The 21,639-nt window shown below is 42.0% G+C and overlaps 1 protein-coding gene across 1 annotated transcript in view; it reads left to right on the top strand.

The window, feature by feature from the left end:
- LOC143295709 (spermatogenesis-associated protein 17-like) overlaps positions 1-21,639 on the top strand; it is an 85,180-nt gene that overhangs the window by 17,600 nt on the left and 45,941 nt on the right. Inside the window, exons 3-5 of the mRNA XM_076607332.1 lie at positions 3,913-3,994; positions 20,701-20,751; positions 21,469-21,572. Coding sequence (XP_076463447.1) covers positions 3,913-3,994; positions 20,701-20,751; positions 21,469-21,572 — 237 coding nt within the window. The remainder of the gene's footprint in view (positions 1-3,912; positions 3,995-20,700; positions 20,752-21,468; positions 21,573-21,639) is intronic.

The following is a 21,639-nucleotide window of genomic DNA, read 5'->3' as shown; positions in this document are numbered from 1 at the left end:
TTGGACACAAAGGGTGTTCATTTCCAGTTCTCATCCTGAATCCAGAGCTCTTAGTGTTCTGTATGGTGTTCCCCAGATTTCAGTTCTTGGTCCGATATTATTTAGTCTGTACACTCAGTGGAGCCCTTGATGTAGAAGTGACACTGCGCATCCCCAAGGCCAGCTCTGCCTTTGCCAGACTCAACAGCAGGCTGTGGAACAACAAAGGCATCAGGTTCAGCACCAAAATCAAAACCTATAGAGCTGTTGTGCTGACCACCTTGTTGTACTGCTGTGAAACATGGACGACATATCGCCGTCACATTCAGCAACTTGAGCAGTTTCACCAGAAATGCATACGAAAGATCCTTGGCATAAAGTGGCAAGACAGGGTCTCCAACCTCCAGGTCCTAGAGAGGAGCAGCCTGCCCAGCATTGAAAGCCTGCTGATTCAGTGCCAGCTACGCTGGACAGGACACATTGTCCACTTGACAGACAGCAGGATCCCGAAGTTGCTTTTGTATGGCCAGCTGAAGGAAGGCCACCATGAACTTGGAAGACCCTGCAAGCGCTTCAAGGACACCTTTAAGACAAACCTCAAAGCCTGTGACATAGACATCGTTTCCTGGGAAACTGATGCCCTTGACCGCTCTCGCTGGAGGATGCTGTGCTCTATTGGCATAAAGACGTTTGAAAACAAGAAAATGCTGGCCATTAAGGAGAAGCGTGAGCGAAGCGGAAGCAGGGCTCAACTTCTGGAGACGTTTTCCCTTGCAACACCTGTGGGTAGTGCTGCACATCCAGAATCGGCCTCTTCTCCCATATGAGGACACACACCGACAGATAAGCCTGCCTGTCTATTCATCCGTTGGTCCGACGTGAGACTCCCATCATCACACTCAAATACTGTACAACATCATCAGACAACATCAGTGTGATTTTCATAAGTTTGCAGATGACTCCCAACTCACTAAGGCTTCTTCCCCAAATTCTTTTGCTATCCTCCACAAAAACATAGAGAAGTGCATTGTTGCTGTTAAGGAGTGGATACTGACAAACAAGCTTAAACGTAATGACGTCAAGAAAAAGCCATACTTATACGTTTTAAGTCTGCACATAGTCATATTATTTCATACCTTGACTGTCTGCAATGTTGAATGTATAGTAATGTGTTGTAATGCTCCTTTTGTCACAACAGATTTCTCTGTGTGAAATTCAGGCTGCTCTCCCCAGGGAGAGCGTGTCGCTACACTGACAGTGCCAACTATTTGTTGTTGTTGTTTTTTTTTGTCTGCCTGCAATTTTATTTGTTTTCTTATCGGAGTTGATTTTTCTACAGAATTTTACCTGGACAACCCTTTTGTTGCCATGGGTTCTTTTACATGCACTAAATACATGCTGCATACGGGACCTCGGTTTATTGTCTCATCCAAATGACTAGCATCCAGACCACCACTCAAGGTCTAGTGGAGGGGGAGAAGATACTGGCAACTACCGATGTGGTTCAAATCATCAACTTGATGTCAACTTTAAAAATTCTGTGAGAAACCTGGGTGCATTTTTTTTAATCAGCTCTGTCCATGCATGACCATGTCAGAAATTAATGTAAAACTGCAAACCTCCAACTGAGGCATATCTGTACCTTTCCACTATATCTAACTATTGAAGCAACTACTCAGCTTGTTTGTTCCTTGATCATAAGTTGCATAGACTACTGCAATTCACAACTTGCTGGTCTGCCTTCTGATTTGTTGTCATGCCTTCAGATAATTTTGAACAGTGCTGCAAGAATCATTTTCAGAAAGTCAAAAAAGGATCAGGTCACCTCAACTTCATTGGTTACCCATCCAGTACAGATTCAGTACAAAGTTGTCATAATGGCTAATCGCCACTTTGAAGGATCTCTCCCATCTTCCTTGTCTTTTGTCCTTTATACTTAGTACTTACACACCTTCCCGTTCTCTGAGGTCTTTTGCCAAAAGCTCCTTCAAGTCCCCCAAATCTCTTCAAAGACATTTGGCCAAAGGGCCTTTCAGTATCAAGCACCTTCTGTTCTCTTCCTCTGGATCTCCGTCACTTACCAGGGCTGTCCTCTTTCAAAACAAATGTGAAAACCCACCTGTTCAAACAGACCTTTGGGTGTGATGAAGCATGGCTAATTGCATTCTTCCCCCTCCTACCCACCCTACTTTACCCTCTGCTGAAATCGTCATGTAGTGTGTATGTCTGTGGGTTGGTAAACTGTGTGCATGAGCGTGTGTATGTCTGCGTGTAGGGGTGTGTGTGTGTGTGTGTGTGTGTGTGTGTGTGATTGCTCATATCTGCAATTTGTAGTATTGGCTCAATGTATATACACACATATGTGTGTTGTTTTTTTAACCTTCGCTGATTATCGTGGGTCATGCACGACCCAGAAGGGTACAAAAACGCAAATATCTCAGCCAATTCTTAATATTTTTCTACAAAATTTCAAAAATGCTTCCTACACCTAAAAGGCCAACTTGTGCTAAAAAATGAAAAAAAATTCATTAATTAGTTAATGAGTAATTAAAGGTTTTTGTCTCTTTACAAAGTATGGGTCATGCTCAAGTGGGAGCAAAAACTAGATATTGCAGTAAATTGGGATACCACTATGAAACAAGTGAAAAACATAAAGGAAGTAAGATTGAAATGATTCCTGATTAGAATATGTCATGGCATATTGGTTACAAACAAAATACTATAAAATAAAAAAAAGAAAGAAAAAAGGGAATAACAAATAGCGACATGTGCAATTTCTGTAAAAATGAAATAGGCACAATTCAACACTACTTAAGGCACTGTACATTTACTCAGCTCTTTTTTTTTGGGGGGGGGGGGGGGGGGGGGGGGGGGGGGGGAGGGGGGGGGGGACTTAGAGAATGTCTTGAAGGAAAAGTGTGAACATTGTGCAAATATAAAGTTTAATATAGAGTTAGTATTATTTGGAAATGATGATATTACAAAAACAGGTGAAATATTTGACTATATCATTCTAGTGGCGAAACATTTAATTTATAAATGCAGAATAAATAAAATCAAACCATGTATAAAGTACTTCCTAACAGACCTAAGAAACATATATAAAACCGAAAAATACATACACTCGATGGAAATGATGCCCATAGCATTTTCTAGAAAATGGTACCCATACATAAAAATGATTGAAGGCAACGAGGAGGAGTAAAGACAACCACGAATGTAACGTTTGTTCTTTTATTTATTTTCCTTTTCCTTTCATTTATTTACTTGTTTTGTACAGTGCATGTGACTTTTTTGTTTCTGTTTTTTCTCTGTATGAAGACGGTGTTGTGTTGTTGTTTTCCTGATTTGCAGTTTAGGTGGTGCACAGTGGCAAATAGTGTTGATTTCAGATGTTGGTTTTGTATGTCCGTCTGTATATATTAAATGTTAAACTCGAATAAAAAAAAAGAAAAAAAAAGAAAAAAAAGTATGGGTCGTGCACGACCCACACAAGCTTTGAAGGAATATACAGGTTTTTGTCTCTTTAAAAGGTATGGGTCGTGGACGACCCACATGAACTTCTGTGTGTAGTCAAAAGTGACAGTGGTATGGGTTGTGGACGACCCACATGAGCTTCCGTGTGTAGTCAAAAGCGACAGCCAGCAAAGGTTAATGTGCAGAGGTATGTTGTTTTGCATTAGTTGTATATGTATTGTTTCATGTGAAGCCCTTTGAGCCCATTATATGGGGAGTTTGCACCATATAATATATTATGTATATATCTTATATTGAATTGTGTGTTGGGACAATGAAAGGCTTGAAAAGAATACTGAATGTTCACTTTTGTAGGAACAAATTTAATCTTAGATTTTTTTAGAAACAAGTTTTAAAATATTGTTTCAAATTTGTCTTTTCCAGTTTGCACACCTAAAAAATGAGTCTGAATTTCAGATACTTGAACAACTGCGCCACTCGAATCCAAAAGACATGGAGAGGTTTTCTGGGCCGTCGGTATTTTAGAGTTTTGGTAAAGGTAAGTTAACACAGAGAGAGAGAGAGAGAGAGAGGGGCGGGGGAGATGGGAGCAGGAATTAGGGACTGTGGGTGGGGAGTGGTGGGGATTGAGGGAGAGGGGAGTGGGGGTGGGGGTGGAGAAAGAGAGGGGACAGGGATATGGGGAAGTGGTTTGGAAGATGTGGATATGATGCATGCATTAGGTATGTACATACATGTTTTTGCATGCTTGTGTTTACACATGGATGTTTATATGTGCATGTGTTTGTATATGTGTGTGCATATGTATGGCTGTATATGTGTTCATATGCATGTAAATGTGTTCACATATTGAGGCATGTTGTCACACCAGTTAAGGAATCATTCCTCAGGCACCTCCATACAAACCAAGGCAGTAACAAACATTGTACAGTTTTGCACAGTGTGGAATTCATTTATTAAATACAAAACAAACAAAAAATTGTAGCCACTGTAAGGGAAAGAAAAATGTCAATGCATTTCCTTGGTCTCACAAAATATCTTTTATTTTAACTACTTGTTGAGTTTTCCTCGTTCAGTTCATTCTAATGCTTTCTTTCTTTCCTGCTGGTACTTGCGGTAGTAGGTGTGTTCTGCATGCTGTGGACGACATTCCTGGACATTTGTGGTTGATGTTCTTCCCTGTAGGATTAGAGTTTTAAACTTGGTGCTGGAAATTGGAAACTTGAACTAGAAACCCGGAACCACCTGTCTATGGTGGTTTCACCAAATGTTATGGTTGCTGACCCTGTCACTTCATACAAGTCTCGTTCCTTCTGAATTGTTTTTGCTGTCATTAGATGACGATCTCTCTGGTACCCAGTGAAGATGGTAAGGGTTCATTCGGCCTCCCATTCTCTAAAAGTATATATCAAATGAAAGGAAAATGAACCAAGATTTTGTTTTTAATACTCACATGTTCAAATAATGAGTCAATCTGACACAAAAATTCCATAAAATGCAGTTAAAAAAAAAAGAAAAAAGGGGGACTGTCATTCCATCATGTAGGTGCTACAACATCAACCAGGTTACCAACCAGTCTTTCTTGTGACTGTTGTGATCAACCACACACACTGTCAAAGGCTGTGCAACAGTGTCGAGGTCCATAAGTCTCCAACACAGTCCACACAAAGAATGAAAAGGATTGACTCACCCAGCATCTATCACCAGTAAAAAAGCTGTGTGTGGTACTTGCAGAAAAGTCTTCAAGACACAGTGCTGGTTTGCTGGGGCAGTCTGGGCAGTAGAACCTCACATCCTTTCTTTGCCCTTTCTTCCAGCAGACTCTGCACCTCCTTTATAGCCGGGCCTTCTGTGGGGTAGGTGGGATGACATAAATGAAGTGTCGTCCACACAGACGAACAGCTTGGTCATCTTTAGCAGTGTCTGGGTCTTGGTCACCAAATATCACAGCGCTAATTACATCCTTCTGGAGTCCAGGAATGTGCTGCTGTTGCTTGCTTTTTTGTAGAGGATGTGTGCATTCAGAATGGCAATTTCTAGAAAATGTACACACAGATATTTGTACCACTTCAGGGTTTTCCTTGTGGCATCGTATGGCTGCAGTTGTTGGTCATGATGGTCCATGGCACCCATGTTTTTGTTGTAATCCAGAATTGCTGGAGGTTTATTTACTTCCCTTTGGTCTTCCTGCTGCTGGCCTTCAGCTGCAGGTTTGTGGCAAGTTGTCAGCTCCAGATGGTCCAGGATGAACATCATGATCATCACCATGCTGCATACCTGAAACACATTGCATAAAAGACTAAGTTTGTTGGGGTCTTTTGTTTGTTTGTTTGTTTGTTTTTTGCATATAAAAAGGTTATGAAATGGTACCATTTTATTTCTGATTGTTTTCAGAAGCTGAAAAACAACCCCCCCCCCCCCCCCCCCCCCCCCCCCCCCCCCCACCCCCACCCCCAGACCCCCAACACAGACACACTGAAACTGGTTCATGGTATGCCACAACACCCCCTTCATTCTCTCTTTCTCATACAAAACAAAATGACAACACACACACACACACACACTTCTACAAGTGTTGTATTTACAAAGTAATTTAGGCATACAATTCTGTATATCATTCTCTGATTTCAATTTTGTAAACATCTCCTCTCCCCGCCACCCCCCCTCCACCCCGGCTCCTCCCCCACTCACACACACACACACACACACACACAACAACAACAACAACAACAAACCAATACACACTCAGGAACAAATTCACAGAAAGCTCTAGGCGAGTGACACACGCTGTCATCAACAATGAGCCAGCCAGCCAGCCACGCCCCTTCGCGAAGCGTTGGTCACACACAGTACACACGTGACTGACTCTCTCTCACTCACACACACTGATCAGTGACTGACGAAGCTACTTACCACAGTTAACACATTCAAAACATACACAATGCAGTTATATTCATTGTTACAACAAACAGAAAGCAAATAATAAACTGACAAACCTCGTAAACACCCACCTGCATTTTGAATCAGCTGAGCTTGTCTGTGTTCATTTTCGTCAAACAACCCCACCTTCCACCTCCCTGCATGTCAAAATGGGCATCTTTGGCATCAACTTCATGCAGTTCTATCTCATTCAGTCCACAATCTTCATCTCTACTATTTGCATCATGAAGGATTTCTTCCAGTACTCGTGCAAGTGTTGGGGTTTATCTGCGTTCAACCATGGCTTTGCAAACACAACTTGAGTTTCATACAAACTTGCAAAACTTTCACCATAAATATGACAATGAGGTGAATATTTTTAGCTAATGGAACTCAGGAGACAAAGAGCTCTCAGGGGAGCTAATTTAGTGGTTAGCAGACTGTATTTTCTGCAATGCAGGACTCAAAACATAGAATGTTGTAACATGACGTGCGGCGCACGTCAATACAGCATTGGCGAGTGACATTTCATGATGTACGCCGTATATCAACAGCGCAGTCAAGAGGTTAATGAAGCTTGTTTTACCTCTCATAGATCTATGTGTGAGAATAGTGCATACAGCTGGACATGTGGTGAAAGGTGCCGAAAGTGTATTGGCCTTTCGTGTAAGTGATGCCCTCGTATTTTGAGATTTTTTGACCGGAATTTTGGTTTTGTGTTTGTGTTCCAGATATGCTGCTTTAAGTTGGTGCTGCTTAAAGTGCTGTTTTTGGTGCTGCTTAGGTGTAGGGTGAAGTGCTTATAGTAGGCAATGTGTGCTGCTCAGTAGGTGCTCCCAAGTAGGGTGAAGTGCTTAGTGTGTGCTGCTTATGCTTAGGTACAAGTAAACACTCCATAAAAACCACTCCATGTGGCACTGCTATTGGTGTGAGGAGAGAGTGTGAGTAAGTGCATGTGCGTGCAACAATCATCAACCGATCCAGTATCACCCCTCTTTGTTCCTCTGTAATCTTTCTTGAACCACCTTTTTACACACATACACACACATATATGTATGTATCAGTGTCAGGTCAGAGACTCTTCTCTGCTACTGGTAACCATGTAACCCAGTACTACCTGCATCATGTGAGGAGTAAACCCAATGTGAAAATCTGATCCAGAGAGGGATAGTCTCTGCCAGATTTGGCACATCTTTAAAGATGGCTTTTAACACTTTGGCCGCCGTTGTCGCATTTCAGCACCCATGAGGGAGGCCGCCGATGTCACCAAAAGGTGACTGGATCAGGGTAGGTCATTCAGAAACCTACCACTCTTATTTTGGGGAGGTTTGAACAGCCATGTTTTGTGCATGTGACAAGTGGAATCCCCTTCTATCAATTGACACCATCTTTTCAGTACTTTTGCAAGTTTTTGAGTGAATTTATTATAGTTTTATCCGCATCTTCGATCTTTTCATTTTCCAAAATGGCTGCATTGATAAGCAGACAATGCTACTTCACAACTGAGCAAGTTATTGAGCAACTGAGACTGCAGCCAGACCAGCAAAATGAAGATTCGGGTGAAGAATTCCCGTATGATGAAGAAGTTTTATTGTTTGAGGGGGAGAGTGATAGTGATGGTGACTGGGCACCGAGCCAAGTACCAAGTCATGAGCGTACAGGACGTGGCCAGACAAGTGGAGCACGTGTTCCTGCTATGGCCACCACGTCGGCAGCTGTGAGTGACCGTGATAGTGAAGGGGCAGTGTGTGTTGCTCAAGTGGCAGCATCTGTGTCACGTTGGAGACCAACAACACAGCGTGGCCATGGGTCAAGCTTGACTACACACTAACGACCAGCAGGGAGGGGGCGTGGTAGAACAGCTGTGCCAAACCCTGATTTGTTTCAGTGGGTGTTGTACCACATGGATGATCCCTACTGTCCTGCAGAATGGCTTCCAAATTTTACTAACAGGTAAGAGCTCTGTGTATGTGTGTGTGTGTGTGTGTGTGCTCGCACATGTATGTCACTAAGAGAGTGTGTGACTAAGATTAGGTTGCACACCAGCCGCCGTGGCGAAGTGGTTAGCATCACGGACTGACGGCTGGGAGGACGCGGGTTCGAATCCCAGCGGAGGTGGGTTTTTCGGCCCGTGGCTGGCTCCTACCCAGAGTTGAGTGTGCTGTGGGCTTAAATGGGGAGACTGGGACCACACAGTCAAGTGTCGTCCACTTCAAGGATGCGTCTTTGGGTGTGTTGCTCTAATTACCTGACCAACACTGCAAGTGTCTGTATCTCTCGGGCCTGGTTAACGCCGGGATATCATTATGACAGGAAGCGTAGAGTACAGCCTTGTCATGCAGTCCCAAACCAGAATGGACCTCCATAGCAACATCATCATCGTCCTCCTCCTCCTCCTTCATCATCATCAGTATAAACAAAACAATCTCAGAGTCTGTGGCCTTTCATGCCCTGCTCTCATGGAGACCTCAGTTTCGATACCCCTCCACTTCCGTGCTTGGGGTGAGTCCTGTCAATGTCTTCAGTGTCGGCAGATTCATGAGGGGCTGTTGTTTGAGGGGCGTGGTGGCAGTCTCCACTCTGGGGGGGGGACGCTCACTCAGTCTGGCTCTGCGACTAAGCCATTATTGTCGTTAGTAGGGGGCTTAGTAGGTGGTGTCCTAAGTATGTTAAATCAGAACAGGCACCACTGAACACCACCGAAGTGACTCAGCAGCAGTGCAGGGTCTCCTCTGGTGTGTGGCCTCCTAGCGACGTGGTGGCGGTCTCCACTCTGGGGGGGGGACACTCACTCAGTCTGGCTCCGCGACTAAGCCATTATTGTCGTTAGTAGGGGGCTTAGTAGGTGGTGTCCTAAGTACGTTAAATCAGAGCAGGCACCACTGAACACCACTGAAGTGACTCAGCAGCAGTGCAGGGTCTCCTCTGGTGTGTGGCCTCCTAGCGACCTAACATCGATGGTTCCCTGCATACTGCCGACGCTGAAACTGTGATGGACGAACCCCGGGTGTGGCCGTGTATGGAGGAATCTAAATGAGTGGCGTGGGAGTAATGCCACTGAAACGGTGCAGATGATGGGGCAAAAAAAAAAAAAAAAATGATTAGGTTGCACTGTTCATTCACTAGTAGCACATATAAAATTATGTGTGCATTGTATCAAACAAGTGTAGGACATTGAAGAGTAAGAGCAGTATGTTTATTTACCACACAAATATTTTATGTCAGTTTTTTTCTCTTGTGAAGATTTTGGAGATACACTGTGTAAAACAATGCCTGTGTAAAAATCTGTGTTTTTGCTATTTGTGCACTTGTTTATCATAAGCTGATGATAAATCAGCTGTTATATAATTATTACTGATTGTATTTTACTTTTTTTTTGTTTTTGTTTTGTTTTTGTTTTTTTGCTCATGTGTTTCAGGTGTCCTTGTCAACACTGATAACTTCTGTCCAGTGGACTTTTTTTTAATGCTTTTCTTCCCATAATCAGCATTCCAACTCATGGCTGACCAGTCTAATCTGTATGCAGAACTCACTGAACTCGGTCAACATTCAAGGCTGAATGCTGTCAGACATCGCTGTCCCTGAAAGGAAGGCATACACAGCATTTCGGATCATGATGGGGCTGTGTTGTAAGCCTGAAATTGAGGACTACTGGCGGACATACTGGCTGCTCAACCTGCCATTTGGAACCATAATGTGCATGAAGCCAATGTGTCCCACTCTGTGCTTTGAACTGTATCATACTGTTGAGGACTACAGGAAAGCAGCAGCAACCAAAATTCACAGTCTCCAACAGTGAACAGTTCAGACCTGTGTACATATTTGTATACATATTTAACCACCATTCATTTATTTTCTGACTTTAGTAGTATCTCAGTTTCATCAGATAGCTATAAAGTGTGTATATAGTTCCACCACAGTAAGATATTTCAAGTGATGACACTGTGAAACCTTCAAGTGACGTGACAGAAATCATAATTTTTCTACAAAAAGGCAAGTTCATTTTGTGTTTCCCATTGATTATATTCTGGATTACACCATTACATGGGAAATATAGTTGTACTGAGGACTTCAGTTGGTGAGTTTGCTTTGTTTTCAGCTGTATTGCAGTGATGTTTGTGTTGTACCAGTCTTTGTTTATGTCTGTGATGTGTCAAAGTGCTAAATTTGTATTGAATAAAACAACACATAATAATAATTTACGCAAAAATCAAAATATTTCACTCGTACCAACATAATTTATTGCTCCAAGACACAAAAATTCCATCATTCCTCTTACTTTAAAAAAAAAAGCAGGAAGTCATTTGGTTCAAAAACAAAAAAGTTATAGTAATTTGAAATCGGTAGGTGTAATTTCATGCTCTTTCTTGAAAATCAGCTGGCGCCAGGGAGTGTTGCACTATAAACTCGCTGTCGGTGAAAGGGTTAAGGGAGGTGGTTGCTGGTCCCTTATACATAACGTGCAGCGTGCATGGCCCACCAGTGTGTGGATATGTCCTGGTGCCCACGAACCAGCCCCCATGCATGGGTGAAATATGAAGAGGTCATCCCAGTGGTGGAGCAGGTGGAAGATGAGACATCTCCCAACAGCTGCAATGGCAGATGAGGATGAGGATGCCAAACAATGGGTTGGGAGACTTGCGAGCACGCCACAAGAACTGCCATGGACACACAACATTTAGGGCTTGTCTACCTAGAGTGTGAAGCCTGGATTTGGCGGACTGCACAGAAGAAACCATCATTGAACCAATGGGCAAAAAGGCACTTCTCAGCAGTGTGCCGTGGAGCGCTAAAAGGGTGCAGAGAGACACATGCAGAACACTGCCGACCATCCACTGCATCCTGAACTATCTCCAGCCATCTTGACTATGTCTCGCCACTGGGTCCAGATAGGCTGGGATGAGAGAGTGAGGCTGATGACCTGCGCAGTTCTCCCTCACTTTTATCCAAGTCAAGCGCAAGACATGATTTCAAACTACACCATGCAACACCTCAAGTCTTGTGGCGATGGGGGAGTGGTGAAGCAGCAGGTGCAAATACACTGGAAGCTGTAGTCACAAACCTGCATACAGGTGGCTCAGGGCATAGGGTCGCCCTCAACTGGACCAAAGCAGCAGTGTTCGGCTGCACCCTGTGTGTGTGAGCAGCCCTCTTTAGGTTGCTCTGTTCACCTCCATGGAGGAAGGGGCTAGAAAAGGTGTCTCAAACATAGCCTGCTTCAGCTTACCGTGGCTGGTAGGGATCCCTGACAGCGGTTGTCTAACAAAAAAGAAGAAAGTGATGGTGCTTAATAAACTTTGGCACATGGAACGTGAGATATCTGCTGGATAACATCAAAGCAGACAGACCAGAGAGAAGAAATGCACTGGTTGCCAAAGAGCTAGCTTACTATGATGTGGACATAGCTCTGAGCAAAACACACATAGCAGACAAGGGCCAGCTTACATTATGTAGTGGTGCATACACATTCTTCTGGAGTGGTCGCAGCAGGGCTGAATGATGAGAAGCAGGCGTGGGATTTCCCATCAAACCTCATCAAGCTTCCAGAGGGTATCAATGACTGCCTGGTGACACTTCAGCTCCCACTTTCATACAAGAAAAGTGTAACACTGATTAGTGCCTACACACCCACCATGACCAACCCAGATAATGATAATAATAAGTATTTATATAGCACTGAATCTTGTGCAGAGACAAATCAAAGCGCTTTCACACCAGTCATTCACATGCATGCATAACTCTAAACTTGAGAAACTGAAGACAAAGAAAAGGCAGGGGAGGGATGACATTAAAGACTAATTCTATGAAGAACTTGATGCACTCATTTCAGCAGTCAGAGAAGCTCATTGTTCTCAGGGACCAAACCTGGGAAGGGATCACTGGAAGACATGGCACTGGCAAGTATAACAGCAACGGCCTTCTGCTCCTCAAAATGTGTTCCACACATGCCCTTGTCATCACCAACACTCTGTTCTTCCTACCCACCTGTAAGAAGATGTCAATGATGCACCCTTGATCGATGCACTGGCATCTTAAAGACTACATCATCACCAGGAAGAGAGACAGGCAAGACGTCAGAGTGACAAAAGCCATGTGTGGTGCTGGCTGTTGGACCAACCACTGCCTCATTGTGTCCAAGTTCAGGTTTCACATTCTGCCCATGAGAAGACCCCAAGGTCAGAAGACTGCAAAGAGGTTGAATGTCTCCAAGCTGAAAAGCAAAAAGGTTGCAGAAGAACTCACCGACAACCTTGAAGGCAGACTGCCAGACCACAAGAAGACAGGACCAGTGTTGAGTAACAGTGGATGGCCTTCAGGGACACTGTCTCACTACTGCCCTTGAACATCTTGGACTAGCAACTGGAAGAAACCAAGACTGGTTTGATGAGAATGATAAAGAAATACCAGCACTTATAACAGAGAAAAATCAACTGTTCAGAGTGCATCATAATGACCCCATGTCAAAAGCCAAGGAAGATACCCTTGCTAACCCAAGAAGAAAGGTGCAGAAGAAACTTTATGAGATGCAGGGCAGCTGGTTCAGCAAGAAGGTGGATGAAATCCAGGGCTACGCAGACAGCCATGACACAAAGCACTTCTACGCTGTATACAGACCTCAGTCCTCTGGATCCTCACCCCTCCTCAACACAGATTGGACCCAGCTGCTGACAGAGAAGAAGCAGATTCTGGAGTGGTGGGCTGAGCACTTTAACAACATCCTCAACCATCCTGCCAACATCAACGACCAGGCCATTGCTCATCTGCCCCAGGTAGAGATCAATAAGGACCCCGACACCCTCCCCACAGAAGATGATGTCAGGAAGGCAGTGAAGCAACTCTCCTGTAGCAAAGCACGAGGGTTTGATGCAATCCCTTCTGAGGTATGCAAAGCAGGAAGCCCAGCTATGATGTGAAAGCTGACTGAACTCTTCCGGTCCATGTGCAATGAAGGACAGATCTCACAACAGCTGAAAGATGCCAGCATAGCCCACATCTACAAGAGGAAAGGCAACCACTAGTCTTGCAACAACCACCAAGGCATCTTTCTGTTGTCCATTGCTGGGAAGATTCTGTCCCATGTCCCACTCATCCGCCTTCTCCAAAATCTTGAGCAAGGTCTCCTCCCAGAAAGTCAGTGCAACTTCCATGCTGAACTTTGGACTGCGGGCATGATTTTTACTGTGCACCAACTCTAGGAAAAATGCCAGGAGCAATACAGCTACCTCTTCATGACCTGTATTGATCTGACCAAGGCTTTTGATATGGTCAGCAGAGAAGACTTGTGGAAGATCATAGAGAAATTCGGCTGCCCCAGCAAGTTCACCATGATTGTCTGGCAGTTCCATGACAGCATGTTGGTGAAAGTTCTGGATTACAGAGATGAGTCAGAGGCCTTCCCAGTGACACACGGCGTCAAACAAAGCTGCTGTTCAGTATGGTATTCTCTGCCATACTGACAGATGCTTTGCGTGACTGCAAAGAAGGAATCCACGTCAGGTATTTTGTATTTGTATTTGTATTTCTTTTTATCATAACAGATTTCTCTGTGTGAAATTCAGGCTGTCTCCCCAGGGAGAGCGCGTCGCTACACTACAGCGCCACCCTTTTTTTGTATTTTTTCTTGCGTGCAGTTTTATTTGTTTTTCCTATCGAAGTGGATTTTTCTACAGAATTTTGCCAGGAACAACCCTTTGTTGCCGTGGGTTCTTTTACGTGCGTTAAGTGCATGCTGCACACGGGACCTTGGTTTATCGTCTCATCCGAATGACTAGTGTCCAGACCACCACTCAAGATCTAGTGGAGGGGGAGAAAATATCAGCGGCTAAGCCGTGATTCGAATCAGTGTGCTCAGATTCTCTTGCTTCCTAGGCGGATGTGTTACCTCTTGGCCATCACTCCACTGGACTGATGGGAGATTGCTCAACCTCAGGCACCTGCAGGCTGTTGCAAAGGTGAAAGAGACTGTCATCAGAGACTTTTTGTTTGCTGATGACTGTGCACTCAACACCAACACAGAGCAGAAGATGCAATGTAAAATGGACTCCTTCTCACAATCCTGCAACAACTTCAGTCTCACATTCAGCACCAAAAAGACTGAAGTTATGTACCAGCCTGCCCCAGTCAAGCAGTCAAGTCATACCAGGAGCCACACATCACAGTGAAGGGGCAGAACCTCCAGGCAGTTGACAACTTCACCTATCTTGGCAGCATGCTCACTTGCGCAGTGAACATAGATGCTGATGTCAACAACAGAACTGCCAAAGCCAGCACTGCTTTTGGGAGACTCGATGAGAACGTCTGGGAGGAGAAAGGACTCAGTGCTACACCAGTCTGAAGATCTACTGCACTGTGGTCCTTGCCAGCGAGACCTGGGCTGTCCACAGCAGACATGCCCAAGCAGCGACGGCATGGAGAACTGTGTCAGGGCAAGCACTCAGTTGGAGGGCAGAAGAAACGCTACAAAGACTGCCTCAAAGCGTCCTTCAAAGACCTGGACGTTGACATCAACACGTGGGAGACGCTTGCTCTGTACTGTCCAGCTTGGTGCAGCAAGACACCACAGAAGCCCATGCAGCTGAAGCCAGGTGCATCACGAAGGCACAACAAAAACATGCTGTGCGTAAGACGGGAGCAGCATCCACTGCCATGAGAGCACCTACATGTGGGCAAACCTTCTGGGCCCGGATTGGCCTCACCAGTCACCTCCGGACCCGCAGCCATCGATCTTCCATCTGGTTTTTGAAGTCATGGTCATCTTCGAATCTGAGGGATGAACATCATCATGTATGCAGCTGTGCATATGTGTGCGTGTATATGTGTGCATACGTCTGTGTATGTGATAAATTAAACACTAACAAATGATATGTGTTCAGATCTTTATTGTCCTCTTTTCAGGCTGTTTTTCACATGATAAAAATGTTTTATTTCTTTTTTGACTCACTTGTGTAAACAAAGTGAGTCTATGTTTTAACACGGTGTTCGGTTGTCTGTGTGTGTGTGTGTGTGTGTGTGTCCCATGGTAAACTTTAACATTGCCATTTTTTCTGCAAATACTTTGTCAGTTGACACCAAATTTGGCATAAAAATAGGAAAACTTCAGTTTTTTTCCAGTCATCTTGTTTAAAACAATGTTGTACCTCATCTTAAACATTACATTTTGAAATTATACTCAATACATAAAAAGCTTGTGTGTTTTACTCTGTGTACAGGGCTTTCACTATGTTCATTTGCCCAAGTGGTCTTTTTCGGAAAATACTAAAATCAATACTACGAGTGGACTTTATAGATCTGTTGGCTGAGCCCTGAAGGTCATGGGCAAAAATCAGTTGCGTATACGTATTTATACATATTCAAAGCGCGTGCTCATATTCTTCGCGAACGTGAAGGACGCCATTTTGTTTCAAGTTGCTGACCTGCCTGTTCAATCCTATATTCAGTCAACAATACACGATAACATGTGATGGAAAGTTGGAGAAGGAGACTGTTAAATATTTAATCATTGAAAGATTTCTGAACGCCTCATCACTTACTGGATTATGCCCCAAACTGCCATAAAAATATCAACAAAATCAGTCGGAATTCACAGTTAAAAATAGTAAACCATGAGAGTTAATACCCTTGATGAAACATAAAAATTTCCAGTCTTGACTTTTCTCAAAATGAAGTTCTTTTCACTTCCTGCGACATTTAGAAATACTTCTACTTGGCTCTACATGTTATTAGTTTAACAAAATACTCAATTTTCGTATCAACTTTAAAACTAGAATGAACATAAAAAGAGAAATTGAATTGATCGTGTCGTACATTCCTGGCGGGTGTAACTAAACTTGTACATCTATCTAGATCCAGAGAAAATGGCTAAATGTTGCAGTGTGATTGTGGCGATAGCCAGGTCTCCTATACCGTGGACTTAAAAAGAATTTTTAATTACCCTTAAAGATTTTTTTAATGCCCAATATACACCAGAATAATATGATTTAAATAGCGTTCTCACTGCGAATACCGCAATCAATTTACCGCCCTTTAAAAAAGCATGTTTAAATGTTAACTTTTGAATGTCAGTCAAGGAGCCACGATAGTGTATTGGGTAAGACAGTTTCTTTTCACCCGAGCACGCAGGGTTCGAATCTGCCATCAGGGCTTTTTTTTTCTTCTTTTTTTTTTAACCCGAAGCTTTATAACAACAAATACAGAACACATTTTAACAATCAGATTTTTTTTTTAAAGTGTATCACAAGTGAGTCTTGAAGGCCTTGCCTCTCTTGTTTCATATAAATTAACTTAATTGATCAATTTCAGTCATTTTTGTTAATTCTTTTATGTTATGATCATGCTTGTACTGTATGACTCTGCTTAACCCCTTGCCTGCTAAACATTTTAACAATTTTGCCACTCCCATGTGCCAAAAACTGGGGGTTACCACATAAGTGCCAGAAAAATGCACCACTACCTCAGATACAAAGATCTCTCCTTGAAATTTGCAAGATGAAGGCTCATACATTGTACTTTAAGAAGATGATAAGTTTGTTACAATTCCATTGTATAATTGTTGTTATTGTTCTTTAAAATCTGAGTCAAAGAAAATTTCCATGAAATTAAGTGATTAAAAATTCTCTGCATCTCAATTCATTCCAGGATTTTCAGTCAGTTTTGTGTTCATTGAGTGCCTGTGGCCCAGTGTTGCATCAGAGCTTGATGGAAAAAGATACAGACTAGCTGGCTGTGTATTGACACACAGCCAACAGAACCCACCCTCCCCTTTTCTTCCTCCCTGCTGGTAGTCAGTTAGACTCAAACCCATCCCCTCATTCCCCATTTCTAGCTACACAAATAGAGTGACAGTGTTGTGTTGGCAACTGGTTCATGTTCACTGCTACTATACTCCTGGCCTGCAATAGACTCAGACAAATCAGTCTCGGACACCAAACTTACATCACTGTTACTTTCACTCTTCTGCAACGAAGTGACAGTTATCATCATCCTCCAAATCTGTACCTTATCATCATCCTCCAAATCTGTACCTGAATCATCACCCTCACAACTTCACAGGCTTTCATCCCCACTGTCCACATCTTTTGTAATTATTCAGCCACTTCTGAAGCTGTAAACCATCGAAAAATGAGCCCAGATTGATATTTGCTAAACACCACCATTTTGACCTACCATGTTGGCCAGTGACTTGGGAAGTTTCAACTGTCTATGAGTCATTCAGTGAAGACCATACAAGTCCAAGGGATGTAAACAATCTTCAAACATTCTAGAAAACAGTGAGAAACAAAGTGGGTCATTTCCCTTTAACTATCAACCGTGAATTGTTGACGACAATTGGACCTGAGAGTCACGTCCTGTAGGCATACAACAGTGCAACAAAAGGGACGCAAGTCTCATGTTCCAACGTTGGCAAGAGGTTACAAAGTAGCTTTTTCCAGACCACCAGATATTACGTTGGAAAAAAACAACAACAAGAGAGGCAAGGCCTTCAAGACTCACTTGTGACATGCACTTACTACAACAATTGAATCAAAACACACAAAAAATCGATTGCAAAACAAAAGTCATGTGCACCTCCCAACATAGAAATATAGACCACACAAAGTTGTGCTGGATTTTACAAAACATGTGTATATATATATATATATATATATATGAACACAACAAACTTTCATTTATCATATATCTCTATTATCCTCATGAATAAAGAATTTTATCTTGTAATCTCTCTCTCTTTCTGATACACATCTAATTCAGTAAATACATTCCACGTTTGAAGCTATTTTGTGCACAATTATTGTTACAGAACCAGACACACACACACACACACACACACACACAGACAGACACACACAGATACACATGTGAGCACAACAAACAATTCTTTCATTTAATAAATATTTATGTATCCTCATGTATAAAGATTTTTTTCTTGTTATCTCTCTCTCTCTCTCTCTCTCTCATGTGTGTGTGTGTGTGCGTGTGTGTGTGTGTGTGTGTGTGAGGAGTTTGAAGAAATTCAGTATCAAATTCACAAGACACGTCATAGTATTCAGATCTATATTAAATTGTATGATATGAATAATATTGATTCAACCCACACATGTTCTGATCTTGATTAAAAAGATGATATCAAGTTGACAGGATCTGTTGTTCAGGATGGCTGTGTTTCAAAGGCATGTGACAGTGTTGTCTAGCCTGGTGTCGTTTTCGTAGTGCAGGCCCAGGGTAGTCTGCCGCTGATGCAGAAACTGAGCCAGTGGGGAGTTGTCAGACTGGTCAGTTTTGAGGGTGGATGGCTGACTGACTTCATCAATGGTTGCTGTCTCTGCCGTTGTTGTTGTTCCTCTTCTTTCCCTTCTCTACCGCCTTCATGTGTTGTTGAACACAGTGTGTAACAAGCATTGTTATTTAATATTTAACGGTCTCCTTCTCCAACTTTCCATCACATGTTATCGTGTATTGTCGATTGAATATTGGATTGAACGGGCAGGTCAGTTACTTGAAACAAAATGTCGCCCTTCGAGCTTGCGAGCACGCGATTTGAATATGTATAAATATGTGTACGCAATTGATTTTTGCCCATGACCTTCAGGGCTCAGCCAATAGATCTATAAAGTCCACTTGTAGTATTGATTTTAGTATTTTCCAAAAAAGACCACTTGGGCAAATGAACATAGTGAAAGCCCTGTACACTGAGAGTAAAACACACAAGCTTTTTATGTATTGAGTATAATTTCAAAATGTAATGTTTAAGATGAGAAAGATCAATTTAAAGCAAATTAACCCCCTTAGCATTAATTACAGATTAATTTCCCTTCTTTACTGTCTGCAGCAAAGACATGCACCAGAAATATAACTTCCATGCTTAGCAAAAGAAGTTCCTGTTTGAACAAAAAATGATCAAAATGATTGCTCTTGTTGTTGTGTTAGAATATCAGATTAAAGTGCCAAGTTTAGAGAATAACAAAAAATTATAATATAACAGTAAATTCAGTTTGCATATAATTTGGCTTCTTTTTAAATTTGTTTTGTGACCATCCCAGAGGTGCAATATTGTTTTAAACAAGATGACTGAATAGAACTGAATTTTTCCTATTTTTATGCCAAATTTGGTGTCCACTGACAAAGTATTTGCAGAGAAAATGGCAATGTTAAAATTTACCACGAACACATAGACATACACACACACACACACACACACACACACAGACAACCGAACACCGGGTTAAAACATAGACTCCCTTTGTTTACACAAGTGAATCAAAAAGGAAGACAGAGTTGGAAAAATAAACCCATCTCAACATTTGAAGGCCTCATTTGTCATCAAATTTCTCAGATTCGATCTGTGGTGAAAGCTCACGACTTGCCATCATTGATTTACCTTTTGTTATGGAATGACTCAAGGGAATTAACTGCGAGGAAAATCTGATTTGAGAACATATCAGATCTATTTCCTTGATATTGAAGATGGAAGTTTTCAGGTGATTCAATGGTTTCATTGATTTTATTAGAAAGAAAAATGTCCAACGTTAGGCTTGTGATGAATGCAACACAAGGATTTGAAGCAAAGCCAATTCATTTTGAAGCAAATTTGCCTGAGAAACATTAAAAGGGTATAACAGTGATATAACCTTGTGACCATACCAACTTCTGTTGGTGGCTTTGTTGTTAAGTAAAACTGTGTTGAACTCTCAGGACAAATCTGACACCAATTATCTAGAAAAATATGCTTCAATCGATGTTTGTAGTGATAAAATTAGTGGTAATGGCAATGTTTTAATGATGAGGTAAGATTTGGCTTTTTGTAAGTCTGTTCAGATGCATAAACTTTAGTAAACTTTTTATTGTTTTAAATGAGGCACAACAGCAATAGGGTTCATTTTCCATTTTTCAGTTGCCATTTTCACATGACATTTTGCATTTAATAAATTTTGCAACTTTTTTACCTAAACTTTTTTTTCTCTTACAATTGTTTATCATGTTTATTTATTCAACATGTGCACCACACATGAAAGCAACCATCACAACAGAACATGTTGTTTTCCTGTACTTTTTATTCACTGAAGTAAGTGTCCCCCTACCTCTCCCCCAATCTGCATGTGCTTTAGCATGACATTATGCATTATGCACTATTTTATATGTATTGTTTTGTACAATATGCTTAGAGCCCACTATCAGGTGATATTGCACCATGAAAGTACTGTATATTATTATTATAGATATATATGAATAGATTGTGTGAGTCTGTGTGTGTGTGGTCTGTGTCTGTGTGTGAATGCTGACAAGTATGTTTGGGAATGTACCTTTATTGGTTGTATCTTTCTTTTACAGAACAGCGTATTCATCATGAAACTAAACTACTACAACCTGATGGCAACCTATGTAAGTACTGTATCTGTCCTACTCTCTGTTTATTTGTTGTTGTTTGTCCTTGAGACACTTTGATATTGTTTTGTTGTCTATGCAGTATATGGTTACAAATCACAGGGTTTGGAGCACAATAAGATATAACACAAAACACAAATTCATCAGCAGTAAAAATGAGGCATATGTTTACAGTGAATCTCAAAAGTGATAAAAGATGAATAAACACTGTATATGTGCTGAAACAGTGTATATGAATTCGAATAGATTGTTTATATGAACTAGCATGACTATAGACCAAAATACCAGAACAAGAGGAGGCACTGAGAACATTCACACTTGCATATAAGCATTTGTATGAATTATTTCCATGAAGAAGAAATGTGCATGCATATTTCTACATATTCATGTACATGCATGCAAGCACATGCCCAACCTCCTTTGGGTAAAGTGAACATTCACAGCGTGCAGTTTCATTCAAAAATGGAATATGGCTGCCTCAGTCACAGCATTGAAAAAGTCAGTTATAAAAGATCATTTGTGGAAATGAGTGACTGTGGAAGTTTTAGCTGATGATGCCAGAAAACGAATTGTGTCCATTTCCTTCAAGTTTTCAGAGGTTAGTAATATTTGATGAAAAGATGGTAAGGTGAGCATGGATGCTGATGGAAAATGAGTCCAACAGTATCTGAGATTTTGTTCCTTCTCTCAGTATGTTTGTTATTTTGTGCACAGATCCAGAAGATGTGGCGAGGTTACTTTGTCAGGAAGTATGAGTTCAACTACCACTGTCGTAAACGCTACCTGGAAGCTCTCCAGGTCAAGAATGAGATAATCAGGTAAAATGATTATTAAAAAGATCTTGGTGTCACTCTCACAAGTGAAATGCCCGTAGACGAGCATGTT

This window comes from Babylonia areolata, chromosome 21 (assembly GCF_041734735.1).
Source record: "Babylonia areolata isolate BAREFJ2019XMU chromosome 21, ASM4173473v1, whole genome shotgun sequence".
Lineage (NCBI taxonomy): Eukaryota > Metazoa > Mollusca > Gastropoda > Neogastropoda > Buccinidae > Babylonia > Babylonia areolata.
The sequence above is the reverse complement of the archived record's forward strand: the minus strand, read 5'-3'. Positions and strand labels throughout refer to the sequence as shown.